The sequence below is a fragment of the Notechis scutatus genome, chromosome 1 (genome assembly GCF_049901735.1).
Source record: "Notechis scutatus isolate UNSWTSFEM ecotype Mainland chromosome 1, rNotScu1.2, whole genome shotgun sequence".
Lineage (NCBI taxonomy): Eukaryota > Metazoa > Chordata > Lepidosauria > Squamata > Elapidae > Notechis > Notechis scutatus.
In genome coordinates, this window is record NC_142009.1 from 155,832,036 (window position 1) to 155,852,894 (window position 20,859).

The window sequence follows — 20,859 nt, forward strand, 5'->3', positions numbered from 1 at the left end:
ACATATATATTTGGATATGTTTATATTTAATCGGATAAAACTGCTATACCTTTCATAATGTACTCTGTTTTAATACTGCAAGCTTTTCAAAATACAGTGAGATCAGTAATATTTTCCAGTGCACATACCAATGCTAATATTCAACTGCATTTAACTTATGAATATTCAGTGGATAGATAAATCAACTCACTGAAGTATGATTATATTTCTCTTGCAATACAAATAGTGTTGCTGTGCATTATGATCCAACTTCAGTCAAGTGTGATTAACGTAAGCAAGAAACAATAACGATGTGAACAAGCAAATTTAAAAAATTAAACTAGCAAGAAAAATAAACTTAAAGTATATAAAATATCATTGTACATTTGAATTTGGAAAAAAACATGAGACAAAAAAAAACAAGAATGGGTAGATTAATTGGTTTTCAGATGTAGCTTCCCTTTAATCAGATGCTTTTTTATCTGTTTTGTGTTAAACAGCTTGATGTTATAAATAAAGTAATTCATTGAATTACTGGAATTATAAATTTATTTTGTTTTATTAGAAGACCATCTGACTTCAAAAGTGATTCTGGATAGATTACATGGTTAAAAAGAGAAGAGAAAAACAATTTAAAAAAGAGAGGAACATACATGCCCAGATAAAGTCATCCAATAACTGACAATACCTTACCGAAAGTTTAGGGCTCAACAAATAGCCAAATCCTATATATCAATTGATATATAGCCTAGAGCTATATATCAAAAATAAGTAATATAATAAGTATATTGCTTCGTCTAACCCAATGATATATGAGAAGTAGAAGTAGTCCTTGACTTATAACAATTCATTTAGCAACCATTTGAAGTTACAATGGCCCTGAAAAAGGTGATTTATGACCAGTCATCACACTTACGACTGAGCATCCCCATAGTCACATGATCAAAATTCAGGTGCTTGGCAACCTGCATATATTTATGATGTTTACTGTGATCACCATTTGCAACCTTCTCAGCTGGCTTCCAACAAGTAAAGTCAATGGGGAGAAGCCTTTATTTTCATTTTACATGAAAGAAAATCCTAGGAATGTAGTTGTTGAAAGCATAAGAACAGGAATAGGGAATCTGCCCTCTGGCTGATTTTAAACTACAGTTTCCAGCAGCACAAGGAAGTACCACCAATCGCAAGAAATACTAGAAGCAAAAGTCAGCCATATTTGGAGGACCAGGCTCTTCCTTCTAGAGTAAAGACTTGTTATTGAGATCTGTGTCCTTCAGAAAATCTATAGTATTTTCCTTTGTTCCAAAATGTCTTCTTATTCATGCTGTGGTTGCATTAATGTCCATGAAAAGATACTTTAATAAGCTTTCACTTCATGCTCTTAGCATTGACATCTGTATTATTTTTCTTGCACACCCAGCAAAATGTAAACTACTACTGCTTCCTCTATTTTTTATGTTACAAGTGAGTAAAGTAGAAGCCCCTGAATAAGAAGGATAAGTAACACTTGTTGCTGAAAAAGTTATTTTGATACTAAAAAGGCAACAATATCTACAACTATTCTTGAATAGTTTGTATTGGCCCTTTCAGGTAACTTAAAGAAAGTAGCATTCGTTGGATCTATTTTATTAAATTATTAAGTGCAAATGCTTATTAAATTTATTATTAGAATTAGAATTCTTTTATTGGCCAAGTGTGATTGGACACACAAGGAATTTGTCTTGGTGCAAATGCTCTCAGTATACATAAAAGATACATTCGTCAAGAGTCATAAGGTACAACACTTAATAATAGTCATAGGGTACAATAAGCAAAAATAATTATACTAGGAAACAATCAATATAAATTGTAAGGATACAAGCGACAAAGTTACAGTCATACAGTCACAAGTGGGAGGGGATGAGTGATAAGGAGTGATGGGAAGATTAATAGTAATAGTAGTGCAGATTTTGTAGATGGTTGGACAGTGTTGAGGGAATTATTTGTTTAGCAGAGTAATAGCGTTTGGGGAAAAACTGTTCTTGTGTCTAGTTGTTCTGGTGTGCAGTAAAATAAATGCAAATATAAGTCTACAGCAGATATGTCTACAATAGTTACAATTTAAGAAATCAATCAGTAAATATATGGTAATGTACTTAGCAAATATATGGTAATGTACTTAGTTCCAATTGCATGGCTACTACTTAGCTTATGTTTTGTCATATCCCTATTATTACTATTATTACTATTATTATTATTATTTTCTCATAATCACAGATATACACAGCACAGTACTTAGGAAAAGATAAGTCAATAGTGAAACACTCATATGTAAGTGATGACAGTGTGGTGATAGGAAAAATGATGCTATTTGCTGTAGATTTCCCTTGCCAGATAAGTATGAAATTTTAAAATAATCTATTGTTGGGATAGGCCTGTCAAGCCCAAGCCAATAAGTAAAATAACACTTGCTTCCCATCAGCAGATTGACTTTGTGAATAGTGACATCCCTGCAGGAAAGATGGAGGTTCAAAGTGGTGGCAGAAGTGGTACTATACAAGGCCTGCTGCTTGCATATTGCATGCAATATGTACAAATGAAGTAAGGCTTGCCATCTTCCTGTTTTGACATGCACATCGAACTCTCCCCTCCCTCCTGTACCCAATACTACTTGATTTCTTTATGGTTTGGAGAGAAGTTCTCTGTTTTGGAAAAGAAGAGAGGAGAAAATGAGTCACAGTACTTAAAAGATGCATATTCATCTATATATACTAACTAGAGTATATCAATTCATAGCGCTGATTTTGGCATTCAAAATTCTTTACAACTTGGGATCAGGTACTTTCAAGAACTATTTGATACAGGTACCTTATACATTAAAAACTTAAACAGAAGTTTTTCTTCAAATAGCCCCACCATTAAATGCAGAAGTGGCATTCTATAAAATGTTCTCTCCAGGTTCTGATGCCTTTTTATTTTTGAGTTATTAATCAGAGGTAATTTATCTTTATTTTCATTTTTTATTCTTCTGATTGCCCTTTCTATTTTTCTGTTGTGATTTTAAACAGCTGATTAATGCAATACTTTATTTTGTTAACAAATTATTTATAAGCGGCCCAAAGAACTTGGTATGTAGAAGGGTATCCACCTTTTTAATTCCAGATAATTGTGTACAGGATTATAGCCTAAGAAATATTTTTTAAAAAAATTGTATTAAAAAACTTCTGGGAGGAACAAATAAAGAAAATTATGTGGAAAATACCGTAAGAATGTGTTGAAAAGGTATTGTTAAAATATAATATTCTTTGGTTTTCATTTTGTGGAGTTTATATTGAATAGAAAATAAATTAACCAAACTTCATTCAGTTTAAGTTTGCTATTATTGCAATCAGACATGAAGTTGCCACTGCTAACTGTTGACACTGACACTGCATAACAGGACTCTGCAAAACCAAGGCCATATATAGAAATATTGAATTATTTTGGACAATTCAGCAGAATACTTGATTATGTGAAGAAATATTACTTATCTTCAGATTATACACTATGAAAAATATACTCATTAACTATTGTATCTTTGGCTCTCCCCTGAAAAAAACATAACAGAATTATGTCGGTTTGAATTGATACAAAGAGCAATAATGAACTTTTGAACTGTTCAGAAGAAGAAAATAAAAGTTTTGGTGATCTTGACCAATCTCAATTTTGTATAGAATGCAAATAATAATAATAATCTTTCAGCAGGGGTAGGGAAACATAAATAAAAGATTGATCTGGATAAAGTTATAAGTGCTCCATACTTATTTAGTCTGGTATAAATCAGACTATAAATCTAGTCTGGTGTAATGGTTAAGGCTCAAACAGGCCTGGAGCCTGTGAGTTCTAGTCCTGCCTTAGGCACAAAGCCAGGTGAGTGATTTGGTTCAATTATTCTCTTTCAACCTTAAGAAGGCCAGTGACATGCCATTTCTAAAAAAAATGTTGCCAAGACCATCTGAATATGTACATGCATATATAAAACTCAATATGAAATAGATAACCACAAGGAGAAATTTAAATGTGGGACAAGACCCTGTAGTTGGAAGTGTTGTTTAGTAAGCGAGATTAACAAATATTAATAAATCCACTGAAAAGATGAGATTGGTATGACAAGAAATGGCTTTTTAAGTAGCAAAGCAAATAAGGATTATGCTGATGCTGCCTTAATTCTAAACCAACCAGACTGATACATTTTGGAACTGGTTTAGAAGAGATTCAGTCCTGCTGATTGGTTTCATTTATAGCATACATGGGCATATATTTGTAAGTGCATATATACATTTTATATACAACTCATGAAGTTCAATTTTTCTATAGAGTTAAAGGATCAAAATGCGCACATTAGCAGGTACAGCAACCAATTTAAAACAAAAACTCCTGTATTTTCCCAGTTTGGTTCCGTAAGCTCTGCTTCAGGTACTATTGAAAAGCAGGAATCTGAGTGACATAACGGTTATAACATTTGTCTGACATATAAAACGCCACTGGTATACCCTTTCATTGTTTTTTCAGTCTCTTGAGAGAGAAGGATTTCAGTGACTGAGAAGTGATAAAATAAGGTGTAAACGGGGAAAAAGGTCAAGGGGAAAAATAAGAGTTCCTTAGTCTAAAAAAAATTCCTGCCAAGTTTTGAGTCACTAATATTCTACATTTTGGGCAAGTCTCATAAACATTTTGTTATTGAGCTTGAATCTTCTTAACAATAGTTGTAGCAACAATTCTGATGCTACAGGCTGGCAGTCATTGACTAAGCTGAGGGGTTTTTTGGTTTCTGTTGCTTGCAGAATTGAAGTCAACCTTCCCGGGTAGACCAGACAGGAAAGATGACCAGACAACTTAATTCTATTTTATTGTAAGGCTACATAAATAGAATGTAGCAAATCCAAAAAGGTCCCATTTCCTTTTACAGTCTGAGAAGTTTGGGAAGGTCTTTTCTGAGCCTTTTTCTCTGCTCATTATGCCGTGGTGAGCTATGCTCTTATTTGACCATTCTTTCTCACATACCAATGCAAAGGTATAGGTCATATTTGTGCTGCGCTGGCAGTGAGTACTTGATATTTTTCCAACCCTCCAGAATCAATTGGTGGCCCCTAGTCATGTCAGGACAGTCCAGCAATACAGATACACCCAAAGTATTTTACAGGAACCAGAGTAGTCAAAAAGACTACATTTCAAAACTAGATGTGATAGTAAAAGACAGCAGAAAAGAGAAAAAAGGAATGCACTTAAGAAAGTGAATAATATACTCACTAATTTCTACTCACTAAACTTTTTTTTTAGATATTTTCTCTCAAATTCCATTGTGGTGAGGAAGGCCATCTAAATTAAAACCAATCTTGAAAAGGAACAACTGCAGAAGTGAAGCTTGTTGGGAGGGCTCAGAAAATTTCCCTTTACGTGGAATCATTAAACAGTATTCCTATTTCTTTATACTCAAACAGGACAGACCTGCATTTACAGAAACTAAAGTTTATTTAACTTTATATTGTTAAAAGGATTATTAACCAATCATTTATTTCCTTTTTGACATATTAACAATTACAATTTGAAAAAAACTAAAGGATTTCTGATCGGTATACTTTATGGGCAATTTTCCCAAGGTGTCACATGAGAAACTGAGACTGTTGTGGTGCGCCAAATCAATAAGGTTGTGAAGATGCAGTTTTATTACATGTAGGGTGTACCTTTATTGACCTCACAGAGGACTGATAGAGACATCCAAAAAGAGAGATGTGGCCTGCGGAGTGTAAAATGCTGATTTGGTCTGATTTAGAATATAAAATGAAAATTTCCAAGCTACTTATGCCTCTAATTTTCAGACTCAAATAAACAACGTAAAAAATCCAGATTGGAGACATTCAGGAATAAAAAGGCAAAAAAAATGTTATAAATATTGATTAGGATATCTCAAATCATTAGGAAATGTTAGGAAAAATATACTTTCATTATATTCCTTCATGTTTCCTTTATACTGGGATATTTGCCAAAGCTTTGGTTTTTACAATAAGAAAATCTAAACTGTTTGTTATAAGTTTAGTTGTATCACAGGATTGTATGGCTCTATTCTTTCTGTTAATGGTTACTGCTTCATTCATTACTACCTAAGTACCAGTAAAGAAATACAAGTTGGATTATAAACCTGCATTTCCAAACACAAAGAAAATTATAAATATAGTCTCATCATTTCCAACTCTGTATCTGATCTAAGGAATAAAGACCCTTTCAAATTCTTCTTTGTTACCTGCCCAAGATTCATTTTAGATTAATCTTTTATTTTGCTTTATTTCTAAAGGACATCCATTACTTTGCACTAGATAAGGGTGAATTGGCACTAGCTGAAGTGGCAAAGAAAAAAGCTAACAACATTGACACAGAATCAATAACTACTGGAGTTGGTAAGAATGAACACTGTTTTTAAAAATGGCTTTTTGTTTAAATCAATACTTGTTCTTGTATCACTGTCATGTTATGCTTGTATAAGGATATAGGCTAATTGGAATTGTTTTTTGTTGGAAGAACAGTATTGGCATCGTTGTGAAGAAAGGAAAGCATACAGAAACAGCCTTTAGATATACAAGTGACAATGGCAGCATTTTAGAAGTCCTCAAAGGCAAAATAAAACAAAAATATCAAATTATATTAAATGTTGAAAACAAAAATCTAGATCTTGACATTTATATTGACAATTATACATTATATTCAAAGGGATATCCTCAAATGTTTTTACAGACTTTACCTTTAATATTTTAGATCTACTATCCTCTTACTTAGATTATTTTATTCTAAAATATATGTATCAGTTCATACATCAACCTCTTTAAAATGTTCATAGTTTGCAAGATTGGACCTATCTACAATTTTATGAAAATTATCAATGTTCTTAATGCATTTATATTTTGGTACAGATTGATAAATCCAAAATATCTCCAATTCTTGAGATTTATAATTTATAACAAATAGGTAAGCAGATGTACAGTTTGTGTATATCAGAAATACTGTATAAAGAAAGTCCCGGCTTCAGGAATACACATTTTGCTTTGTTTTTCAGTCTTCTGTTTTTGAAAATATGTATAAATGCTCAATTTTTAAATGCAAGATATTAAAATACCTTATATTATATACTAGCTCTATACCCGTGCTTTGCTACAAAACTATGTGATTGGGCTTAGTCTTTGGGGAGGAAAACAAGGGGAAAAAATTGTGCCTCTGGCTACCATCATCCATCGGTATTCATCTGGCTAGCATCCTGTCCAGGGGTGGGATTCTACCGGTTCTGACCGGTTCTATAGAACCCCTTATTAACTTTCTAAGCAGTTCAGAGAACCGGTAGTTAAAAGCAATCTCCTTTTGTTTTTTCCACCCTTATTACATTCTTGCCAGTACACCTACACTTCCTGTCTCCGGAGCTTCTGGGGCTTGACTTTTTTAAAGGGGAAGGGTTGTTTTAAGATTTTTACACTGCTGTTGGGAGGAAATACTTCCCTGGACAATCAGCAATTTGAAGAAATAATTGAATAATGAAGCAGAGCTGTCAGAAAGAAGCTTTTAATGACAAGGAACCAAGATGAGTGACATTCAGCAAGGCTTCTTGGCTAGCTAGAAAGATTGACATTCCAACGTGAGTTTAAATACCCTTTCTGAGTTTTGGTCTAAAACTGGTTTTTGGTGAAAGTTAATTCTGTACTTGCTGATGTTTAATCCTGTGTTTGTTGATGGGATAACTTTTCCTATTCAGCTTCAACAAGCAACAGCTACTGTTGTGATTTAATTATTTGTATTGTGTTTGAATTTTTTCCTGCCTCATGTTTTCTTTTTCTATCTGGGGAGGGGGTCTTCCTTCACTGCTTTAGTGGTATCTGCACTGTCCTTTTGGGATGTACTTCCAAGAGGCAGGATGCAAGCTTGGCGCTGATTTTTTTTTACTGCCTTTCTGGGGGTCATGTGACCTTTCCTTAAATCTGGATGATTTCCTTAGGATATCTTGTGAGGTGAGTGAAACCAGCTGGTATCTTTAAGTAGTGCAAATGGATCTAAGGATTGCTTCTCCTGGGTGTGCTCTTTCTGGAGAGCTTAAATGCTAAAGGGTTTCTCTGCTAAAGGGTTTCATTTTATGAGCAAGAGTTGGCTGCTGATAGTTATCACTGCATTTTAACTATTTTAGTTCCTCAAGGTGCTCTGGGATCCTGCCTGATTTGTAACTCCAGCTTGCAGGTATTTTTAACCTAATGATTGGTATTTAGAGCAGCTTTTTGCAAGCAAAGAAGCATTTTGTATTTTTGTACAGGTAATCTTTGACTTACAACAGTTCATTTAGTGACCATTCAAAGTTACAGTGGCACTGAAAAAAGTGACTTATGACCATTTTTCACACATATGACCGTTGCAACATCCCCGCTGCCATGAGAGGCCAGGTAAGGAAAAGCGCCCCTTGACATGAGTGATGCCGAGTTGGCCACACCCACCCAGTCACACGACCAAGCCACACCCACCAACTAAGCCATGCCCACAGAACCAGTTGTTTAAAAATTGAATCCCACCCCTGGTCCTGTCCGTGTGAGAGAGTTGAGGGCTGTTTGGAAACTGAAACATTTGCTGTGTGAGCAAGAAGGAGACAGCAAAGAGCCTGGGCATGGCTTAGCTTAACTGTTCTGTACTAAAGTTGGTTGCTGCTCTGAAACTGAAACTCCTCTCGTGTGCTTATGTTTTGCATTTGGAACAGATTTCGTTTCAGGTGGGGAGGGGGAGTAAAACTCCTTAGCATCAGAGCATGTTAATAATAATATACGAAATACTAATGCTCTGATGGTCATTTCGAAAAATCCATTCTTAGTGAGCACCTAGAAGCCAAGAGGAACATAGGTGCCAAATTTCAAGTTTGTAGGCTTTATTGTTCTGGAGATTTTGTGATGATGTGTGAGTGGTATTTCACTTTTATATGTATAGATTTTATTATATAAAATTGAAGAAAACAAATGTATTTGAGGCAAACATTGCATTCTCAGAATAAATGTGTTATTTTGATCACAGCAAATTTGTTTGGGAAAAATGTTAGACGTGACCATTTGATTATGACATCAGAGAATTATCACTGGTCATTTTGCATTTGTTTGCCAGTGCACAAGTTTCTATACTAAAATATACACCAGAACAGCAACCTTTCATTCTTAATGTTTTCTCTATGCTATTCCATTCACCTCCATAATCAAGTAATCCTTGATCTGTACCCCATTCTGTAATAAGTGATTTGCCTCTCTTAAAACTTAAACAGAAATATTTCTTGTGTTGTTCTCTAGGTCCATTGTGTGTTATCTGTGGCATATGTAGCTTGAACAGACCATAGTAAGACACTAAAGTATTATTTGTAATATGGCAAAAAAAATTAAACCCTGAGCTTATATATGACCTACTTACAAGGACATTGTTTGCCAAATATAATATATAAGTTAATGAGCAAATATTTCCTGCCCAGCGAAAATTAAGAGTGGGTTTGGCAACTCAATCAATAGAACATTTGCTTGTTTCATTTGAGATTTGTTGAAGGCAAAAACTAGCTATCTTTTGCCTATTGCCTGGGGACAAATAAATATTGTTGAGTTTAATTAGATAAAAGCTTTTTAAGAGGTCAAGGTCTCAAAGGGCTTTTTATGTTTGAAATCCCATGTGAATGTATTTATAGCATTATAAGATCAAAATAGCACTTTTAGTTCTAAGGATGTATTAAGTCCTACTCCTTGTTCACCTCAGGTTCCATTCAAAGTGAAGACAAACATTATGGACTATTGCTATAGAATTTTACATGAATTTTGTATGTAATGCAATTGATAATCTTCATCCTCACAATAATCTAGGAAAGGAGAATATGTCTCCTATTTAATATAGACAGAACTGGGTCTGTTTTTCATTACTTTGTTGAAAAAATGAATTTATTTCCAGGTCTGTTACACTACAGATATTATCTTTTAGTATAACTGTGTCCTCTTGTTATTAGCTGTCCTATTCCAATACATCCATGTGCATTTAGAATTCTCACTGATTTTCAAAACTTAACCCCAACCCAATAAAGTCTATACCAAATTGTAATTTTAAAAAATCACTTGATCTTAGCAAAATGATAAATCTACTACCATCCCAATATATTACAGACATGGACCAATATAAATAGCTGCCTGCCATTAATTTTATATTTACTACTCAAAAAAGACAAGGAAACAAAAAAGACAAGGAAATGATTAGTAATCTTCTCACTAAGGGGAGAAGATGTCAAGAAGATGAAGAGTAGCAGGGAGAAAGCAGAACTGCTTAATTCATTTAATTCATCATCTGTCTTTACACAAAAGGAAAAAACAATCAAATCTGTCAAAAACAGTACCATAAAAGACAGATTAAGAATACAAGTCCAAATAGGCAAGAAAATGATAATAGAACCTATTCACTCTAGACAAGTTCAAATCACCAAGACCAAATAGATTGCATCGCATAGTTCTGAAGAAGCTGGCAGATGTGATCTCGGAACCCCTGAACCATATCATTCAAAGATTTTGGAGTACTGGAGAACTACCAGAGAGAACTGGAAAAGAGTTTAAAGCCCCAAATACAGTAAAGGCAATTAAAACAGAAACATCCATTTTAATATTTGTCATGTTCATAACACATGAAATATTTGACAATTGGCCTCAAGATAAATTATGGTTGCAATTATCTAATAATCGAATTCCAATTTCAATAGAATCATATTCTATTAAAACTACATTTCTTCTGATACAGTGTATTCACCATAGAAACTACTGTATGTTACTGCAGTATTTGTGGATTCACTTAATTCTGCCTAATCGAAAGAATAGGAGAAATTTATGAAAAATAGAATGCCTTGTGCAAATGCATTGGGCATACTTTTGTCTATCAAATGATTTGAAAAGTTGTACCTGCTGAGTGTTTATCTGGAAGCATTCCCTCTTTACTCAGAACTGACTCGAAAGATTAAAGGAAATTGTGGTTATTTGGATCCAAACCTGGGAAAACATTATGGCATATGAAATATAACAATATATTTACATTTTACTTATCACATAATACTAAGATGCATAAATGAAAGTTCAGAAGCATAAATGAAATTAGAGATATAATGTCATATTAAATTAAAGAGTTTTTCCAAATTATTCGATTAGATTTTTTAAAGAACAGGTTCTCATCCATCTGAATTGGACAATAGAGCTGAATTGGACAATAGAGAAGAAACATTAGAAATACATGAAAAACATTAGAACCAGGCTGGGTCACAGCAAAGCCTAATTGTTCTGAGAAATAAATGTTCATGAGCAAAGGATAAATAGAATAGCAGCATTCCACTAATGTTTCCCAATAACAATTACTTAGAGCTATCAGTAGAATAATTGCAATAGGAAAGACACATATTTTTATCTGCAATAGAAATATCTAAAGATTTGAGGGGCTTGGTGCTGCAGAAACAGATAAAATTATCAATTACGATATACGGTAGATCCACAATGAACATTACTAAGTATTTACTAAAGACAACAAAAAGATAAAATCTGAAGGATTGGTGATTTATATGCTGATAATAGCAAGAATGGTGTTAATAAAAATAATAATCATTAATTTGTCTTCTTAGGTGGGAGACAACTTATCTAGAAAGGTGAAACAGACTAAGAAAATTCTCCAATAGACTGGCTCCAGCCAGAATCTAAAATGGCAGTCTTAATTGGTCCCCAAGGGAAATGCAACCTAATTCCAGTTTTGTTAGAACGTTAGAATTTGAATAAGGAATTTGTAGTAAGATTTTCAATATTTTTGATTGTATTGCTTCTAAACTAGTAGATTCCTGGTAAATACATAGCTGAGAACCAAGCAGTATCAAACCCAAAAATTTAGCTATAAATAGTTAATAGCTGCTGGGACATAGTTATTTATTTATTTGTTTGTTTGTTTGTTAATCGCTTACAAGATAATAGGTATAAGTATAAACATAATTATGAATACTTGGAATGGATATATATATATATATATATATATATATGTATGGTGTTCGGCTTGGTTCGGGTATTTTCCCACGTCATTGTAGTTCTTTTAAAGTTGTAGCAACGTTTCAGCAGAATCTCATCTGCCATCATCAGGCTTCTGTATTGTGTCCGTCTGTGGGTCCAGAAGCCTGATGATGGCAGATGAGATTCTGCTGAAACGTGCTACAACTTTAAAAGAACTACAATGACGTGGAAAATACCCAACCAAGCCAACACCATATGAAGTACCAGCGAAAACTTAAGAAAACATACATATATATATATATATATATATATATATATATATATATATATATATATATATATATATATATATATATATATATATATATATATATATATATAAAAATAAAAGAAACAATAGGACAGGGACAGTAGGCACATTGGTGCGCTTATGCAGACCTCTTAGGAAAGGGGTGAGGTCAATAGTAGACAGTCTAAGGTTAAAGTTTTTGGGGTTTGAGTCAGGTAGAGTATTCCAGACATTGACCACTCTGTTGCTGAAGTCATATTTCCTGCAATCAAGTTTGGTGCGGTTTACCTTGAGTTTATATCTGTTATGTGCTCTTGTATTGTTATGGTTGAAACTGAAGTATTCATTGACAGGTAGGCATTGTAATGTATGATTTTATATACTATACTTAGATCAGACCGAAGGCGGCGTAGTTCTAGCTTTTCTAGGTCTAGAATTTCAAGTCTGGTGGCATAAGGTATTCTGCAACGATTAGAGGAGTGGAGAACTCTTCTTGTGAAATATTTCTGGACTTTCTCAACTGTGTTAATATCAGATACGTAATGCGGGTTCCAGAATGATGAGCTTTATTTGAGTATTGCTCTAGCAAATGTTTTGTATGCTCTAGTTCAGTGGTTGCCAACCAGTGGGCCAGGCACCACCGGTGGTCCATGAGAAAATTTTGGTGGTCCGCAGAGAAACGTCACCCCCAAAGCAATTAATCCAGGCTGAAGGGAACACAAGGCTTTGCTGCCCACAAGGCCTGCGGGAACACAAGGCTTGCGTCCCCTGCATTGTGAACAACATGAGGTAGTGAGGGGAGGGGGGAAAGGGTGGAGGCGGGGAACTTGCCCCACTCACCCCACGCACCTGGCCTGGCCACTGGGCTGCTTCTTTCCGCATCTTTCTTCTTCTGCTTTTGGCTACACGCAAGGAAAGCAGCAAAAATCTTTCTTTCTCTCCCCCAAATTCTGCCAGAAATGAGTGTTTGGGACCCTGCAAGGCATCCTGCTCCAAGAGGCTGCGCCAGCAAAGACTCATTTCTGGTAGAGTTTGGGGGAGAGAAAGAAAGACTTCTGCTGTTTCTGTTGCTTTCTTTGCATGAAGCCAAAAGTCTCTCTGTCTCTCTCTCTCTTCCTCTCCCTCTCTCCCCCGCCCGCCCGAGAACAGAGCTAGAGACGGTATCCTGCAATCCCAAATAAAGAATGATTGATCGGTAGGAAAACAGGGTGGGGAATTTTCCTGCAGACTTTTTGGGGGATTTTCCCAGGGTCCCTGGTCCACGGGATTTAAAATTATGAGTTTGGTGGCCCCTGAGGTCCAAAAGGTTGGCGACCCCTGCTTTAGTTAGTAGTGTGATATTACCAGAGAAAAAGCTATGTAGGATTAGGTTAACAACTCTTAATGCCTTTTTGGCTATGTAGTTACAGTGGGCTCTAGCACGTAGGTCATTAGAGATGAGTACTCCAAGGTCCTTAACAGAGTTTGGATCCTCAACAAGGTCTTGACTGTTCAGCTTATATTTCATTTTCTGTTTTGGTTTTTTTTTGCCAATATGTAAGACGGAGCATTTATTTGTTCAGATTTGAAGTTGTCATTTGTTTGACCATTCTGATACATAGTTGAGGTCTTTTTGAAGGAGAGCAGTATTGTTTGTGGTGTTGAATAGCTTTACATCATCAGTGAAGAGAACGCAGTTGCTTTTAATATGATCACAGAGGTCATTTATGTAGAGTATGAAGAGAGTTGGGCCTAGAACACTGCCCTGGGGGACACCATTGTTGACAGGTACAGAATTTGATAGGACGCTCCCAATTTTGACCATTTGTTGCCTGTTTGACAGGAATGCTTCTATCCAGTTATGCAGGTGTCCAGAGATACCATAAGATTTTAGTTTTAGTAGTAGTTTGTCATGTACTACTGAATCAAAGGCTTTACAGAAGTCTATGTCTATTGCTTTCCCTTGATCGAGTTGTGTAGTTCATATGTTTTTGCAGTGTAAGAGTTGCAGATTACAGGATAGTTTTTTTTCTGAAACCAAATTGTTTATTAGAGAGTAGGTTGTTTGTCTCTAAGTGGAGGATGATGGATTGGTTAATAATTGATTCCATGACTTTACAGGTGACATAGCATAAAGAGATTGGTCTGTAATTTTCAACTGGGCTGGGGTCTTATTATTAACAAATTGGTCTGCAAATTTAGCAATAGCAAGGGATGTTTTGGTTTACACTAGAAGTTCTTTTGTTTGGGTAGACCAGCAGGCAAAAGACTGAAAATAGGTACCTAGGTATTTAAAGGATTTTAACTAGTCAATGAATTTGTCCATCTAATTGTGGCCTGAAAGCATTTCCTCAAGAATACCAATACTTTTGTTTTAGAGTAATTTTTTTAGAGCTTTAAGGCATCCTCAGAGGTCTACTTGGATTACAGACAGTATGGCTGCATTGTCAGCATAAAGGAGAAAAGAGATGGGGCAGTGGGCAAGGGAGGGAGAATGGAATTCTGGCTTAGCAAACATCTCAATATTGTTAATGTAAAAGTGATGAAACTTATAGCTATTACTATGGAGAGATAATAACATCAAACTCTTAGCAAAACTAATACAAATTTAATTGGGTCATTTAAAATGTCATAATTAATAAAAACTTGTGAAAATGAACAAGTTACTCATAAACACATTACTGCATTTTGAAGCCGATGTAGTAAATGTCAGTATGTTTCCCAAGGCCAGCTTCCAATAAATTGCATTAGGTTGCAGCAAGATTAATTTATTTTAACCTTCAAATCAATTGCGTTCACCCCAAAGGGATTCATGTTGTGACAAGATTCCCAATAAATGATGCATAGTTCAAAGAGAAATTCCAAAGCTTTCTCTTTTTATAAAGAAACATTGCCTTTAATTGTTGTCTGCTTTGCGTTTTGGTAACATATGTAAGAAAAGTTTTCTATTGTAACTGGTATAACTTCATTATTATTAAAGTCCTTCCAGAATTTATTTAGTGGCACAATACCTAACATGAACTTTTGATATATATTTTAAGAAAATGATTACACTTGAAAAAAAATTTCAAGTTAAAGTTTAATTTATGGTAATATGTATGGAACAATAAGTGTCCTATATAAAGTAAAAATGTATAATATGTCATGTTACATTTGTGAAATTTTTAATCACATTTTAATATGATAAAATGTATTTGCAATCAAATTAAGTGATTATTAGCAAAACAACTGTTCTTTAGTATGATATAGAATTACAGTAGACTATCATGTAAACAATTGTAGTATTACCATCTTATGTTTTGAATACCATTAAGTTAATCTCAAATAATTATATTGATAATTGTGCCATACTGTTTTCCATGACTTTATGACTCAGTACAACTGCACCAATTATCTTTTTATGACATACAAATTTTGTGAGTGTAGAGAAAGAGAGAGCAATCTATAACACTATATTAAAATGATGGACATAAGAAATTGAAAACAGATGCTGGACTGGAATCCAGCCATAGGTTAATCTGAAATAAATAAAATGTTATTATTGTTATCTTAATTTATATTTGCTGCTTGCTACATAAAATGGTGATTTAGAGCAATTCTGTATAAAGATGAGGCAATTGTGTTCATATTGTTGTACAGAAATACCTAACAATATTTCCATGCTTACTCAATGCAAAGACATTGAACTGTTTCAGAAATCAAAGCATCATAATGTGGCAACAACTGATGATGTGTTATTTAATACAGCAGTGTTGAAATATTCATAAAAATATAACCATGTTACTTAGAATAACCACATCATAATACGTACATCATAGAACTATTATAAAATATATTTTATAAAGCCACTCCAAGATTTACTTCCTTAATCAGTTTTTTTCCTTAAACTTGTATAAAAATATTATCTTCGGTATTTTGTAGTTTTTTGTAGTTTTTAAACAGTGAATTGCAGTCACTGCTTTATGTGGAAGCCAAGCAATAGCTTATGTTTTTTTTTTTTTTGCTTGATTAAAGGACATGACACAATAACTGAGACTACTTCTGTTTGCTTTTCCAATGTCATGCTATCTATTTTGATCTATATATTCCACTGCAAATGATTGACACTTCTAATAAATATATGTATATCAAAGGCAACTGGTTTTCTTAGCCTGTTCTTACTGAAATTTAAATGATAAACATTGTTTTCCCCTTCTGTAACATAACCTTTCCAATCAGTGTTAAATATATGATGATCTTTTCAGCTTTATGTCTTTGTATTGGTTGAAATGATTCATTATCTATTATTATCAATCTGTATAATTTGTTCTCTGCATACTGGAATAAACCCCTGAAACAAACATCATCAAGTTATACAGAATCGGCTTGCAATATTCAGTAAAAAAGAGGAACAGGAAAAGAGATGAATTGTATTTTACGGAAAAAGTATTAATCCAGTATTTCAGTATTGGGTCTTCAATAATCCATATAGTTTACTTATTTAATACAAACAATGAACCATGAAGATACAAGTTCTTTTAGGGCACCAAAAAAAGTATAAAACAATATTATGATCAGCCACATGTATCAGCTACAACCGTGATGGTGAACCTATGGCACATGTGCCAGAAGTGGCACGCAGAGACATCTCTCCAGGCACGCCAGCTGTCATTTGTTATTCTTCCGGATACAAATGCACTGGCTAGCTAGTCTTCGCACATGCATGCGTGCCAGAAACCAGAAGACCATGTGGCCGGCGCACATGCACGTGCTGAAAACCGGAATATCAGCTTCCTGAAATGTGCATGTGTGCTGGCCACATGGTCTTCCAGCTTCTGATGCTACTCCACACGCGTGTGCATTCCCGTTTTGGCACTCAGTGTCAAAAAGGTTCGCCAACACTGAGCTACAGTGTGATGTTACCAGGAATCATCTTTGTGATGGTATGTCATGGCCACTTTGGTTACAATGAATAAGTGCCTTTCCTGAAGAACAAATCAACTCATTATAACAAAAAAAAAGCTTTATTTTCTTGATGATCCTAACCTTTGTAGTAATTTTAAATATAAGTATTTAATATAAATAGGCATAGATATAAAGATGTACAGTACATTTGTTTCTCTGTATATTCCTGGTAATTAAACGTGTGCATAAATATTGTTTACTATTATATTAGATATGGGACTTTTCTACAAGCAGATAGGTAAGGAATTTCAACCACAAATTATCTGATCCTAGGATTGTCACTCCTGAGTGCATTCATTTAGATAGAAGTTGGCAAAAACACATTTTTGTTAGCAGTTGGTATGCACACACTGAGTTTATAACCTTTCTTCTGTTTACTCTGCAAGATGTAATATGGTGTGACAGGGTGTAACACATCACAGATGTGATGTGTCATCTTAAGGAATTTCAAGAGGAATAGTTTTACTAAGCTTGAAAATAAATATTTTAACCAAATAATGTTTCCAGAAAATTCATAGATATGGGGAAGATATAATCTACAGCAAAATTTTCAAACACAATAATAATCAAATGTTAATATGTATAATCTACCCACTCAAGTTCTCTTGTATCCAGACTTTATGAAAATAGCGAATTAGTTTTGCAAATAAGCTGACTAAAACTATTCTAAAGTGTGATACAAAGTGAAAAAGCTGGACTATCAACACAGTATACAGGAATTCCTGGATACAAATTGTTCTGTCTAAATCCAGCACATATTATTTAATTAGATTAACTTGGGGGAGAATCTTTGCTAAAGAAGATTGGTGGACTTGAACAGGAAAACGTGCCCTTTGAGCAATTCCAATAGTTGACAGTAGTCTTACATTTCTACCTAATTTACAAGGAAAAAGGTTTGCCTTACAAATTCTAGAGACCAATCAAGCTAATCCCATGAGAAGAGATGAATTTGAAGAATGCTAAACTTGTAAAAACTACCACAGATAGAAGCAACAAGTGCTTGCAAAAATAGAAGAAGCAAACTCCAACTCCATTCATTTAGGCAAGAAACATAGTTCAATGTCTTTAAGGAAGTAACCTTGGAGCAGAAAGAAGTCAAGTTGGATTTTCATCCTGGAGAATGATTGGCCAATTCTGTTCAATATTCTTTCTCAGAGAAATCCTAGCACCTTAAAGTCCCAGAGCCAGTTTATTTAGCTAGGATAGAATCCTGGGGAAAGCAAGGTTTTTTCCTCATCCTATCCATGAACATTTTATGACCTGTTTCTTTCTTCAGTTACCTAATTTAAAACAATGTGCATCTTATCAAGGACTGAATACTGATTACAGTATATAACGTTTTAATTAGGTTACCAGATACTAAAGGATAGTGTGTACTTGCTAGATAATTCCATTAACAGATAGCTTAACTGGGATGAGTTGTTAAATTATTGCATTAGGTAGAATTTGAGCATTTTGGGGAAACCTTGGCAATCCTATTGCAATCCCATGCTCTTAGAACTGTATTTTTATTATGACTGACCGAATCAGACTCTTGCATAAGATTATTCAGTTCAGAAGAAGAAATTATAATATATGCATTCAACTCTCATTTATATTAAAATGATTGTCCCTGATCATTTTAATTATATAGTGGTTACTAATTTACATCCATTAGAACATTCTTAGAATTGCAGTGATTCTATTTTGAGAATGAGAAAAGATAATTGTGTGAAAAAATATACAAAATGTTCGCATTTTTAAAAAATTATGTCTTTACTTGGCTAAAAGAAAATATGTCTGATTAAAATGTATTTAACTGAAGCTTTTTGAGTATTTTAATGTGAAGAAGTTACAAAATTGTTCCAAGAAGCCAACTTTAAATATTTAGTCCGAATAAAGGATAAATGTCTTATAGATAATTCGGCAAATAGTATTCTACATGATACAAAATCATTCAGCATATTTATAGCAATTTTTATCAATTATTTAAAACAGATGATCAGCAAGGAGGATGCATTATTTAAAAATATAAACACAGTTGTTACATTTGTTTCTCTTAGCTGTTTTATTTTAACCACATTTCAGATTGGTTAATCTTCAGAATATCATTACTAAATTGAATTTATTTTTAAATTTCCTAATTATATTAGAAATTAAGATTGATAATATCTATATTGCAACTAAAAACAAGACAGTAGGATTAAATTATTATCTAATATTAGAAGTCAGTCAAACAGAGGGCTCGGTTCTTGAATGTCAATATAAAAGACGTGGAAATGTATTAATGATAACACAACTAATAGAGCTGTTATCTATCAACAGCTGGCTTGGAATAAGTGAATAAATGTCATCAAAAAAAGAAGGCTCCCATAAAATTGCTAAATCTACCATATAAAATCTAATGGCTTTGCTATCTACAAACAAATACCGAATTCATACCATTAGAAGAAAAACATTCTTAACTAATGAAAACAGTTTTATACTTACTATAGGATGGCCTGAATCTAGCACAGTCTGCTACTTTTTATGCCATTATATTTTCAACTATTGTTTTAAGGATTAGGAGGGGGCTGTGTCTTGGCTGAAGTAGGGAGGGAAGATAATTCAAATAATGCTACAAAACATAGCAAACCTAATAGATTACTTAATTTGGAGGAGCTCAATTAATTGCGCTCAAATGATTGTGCTTTTTCAAATATTTTAGCATATTTCCAGAGCCACTTTGGTCTAGTAATTAAGGCACCAGGCTAGAATCCAGGAGAAGGTGATTCTCGTCCCGCCTTAGCCATGAAAGCCAGGTGGTAGACAAGAAATAGGCATATGTGCTGAAAAACCAGTACTTGTATCTGCTTTAGTAAATTTGGTAGCCACACCCTTCTTGTAAATTAGAAACTGTCAATCATGGTTATAAAGAGATGTTTAAAGCAAGTTGGGTTCTGATATCTAAACCACTTTCATGTCTAAGGCCTTAAAAGAGCATTTAATATATTTCTATTGTCTTCTCTGACGAAGCCTATTTTCAGCTAGTACTAAAAGGCAAGTCTAGGCTTTTTAAATGTACACATTATCCAGTAATGGTTAGAAGATACTACCTGAGCAATACGAAATATGTAAACTCTATGTGCAAGATCACATTTTCCACTGTTAAAAATTATCCATTTATTCTACTGTAATAAATATAATGCTGTGTTTTATAAAACCATCAAATTGCAAATCAGAAAAAAAGCATTCAAGAATTTTCTCTCATGAGTAAATAACAACATAGGGTTTATGTGCACTACCAGTTTGTTTCCTTACAAGTGGGGACTATCAACTGTTTATGGAGGGCAAAAGCATATGGTGTTGTCTCCTACTTACTTTTATTGCAACCTGTTTTCTGTTATGGGATGAAAGTAGTGTTTTCTGGCTTGTGCGGGATCAAGCCTTGGAGTCTAATTTGCCAGTGCTTTACTTTTTTTCTAGGTAAACATCTGCAGGTTAATTAGTTACTATGTGGAGTAGAAAGGACACCTCCACACTTAGTTCATTAGCCATGTCTTTATAGCTAATACTTCCGCTGCATCCACATTTACTAATGGTGTACAAGTGGTTAAGTGATTATTGTGTGACTTTCATTAAAAAATGGCTGATTTGAAATCCAGCAGATATTGCTGTTAATTATTATTT

At 34.1% G+C, this 20,859-nt stretch overlaps 1 protein-coding gene across 2 annotated transcripts in view; it reads left to right on the forward strand.

Annotated features, from left to right (window-relative positions):
* WDPCP (WD repeat containing planar cell polarity effector) overlaps nt 1-20,859 on the forward strand; it is a 173,843-nt gene that overhangs the window by 116,128 nt on the left and 36,856 nt on the right. For both annotated transcript variants that reach the window (XM_026668428.2, XM_026668429.2), the window contains exon 14: nt 6,290-6,392. In XM_026668428.2, the coding sequence (XP_026524213.2) occupies nt 6,290-6,392 (103 nt within the window). The remainder of the gene's footprint in view (nt 1-6,289; nt 6,393-20,859) is intronic.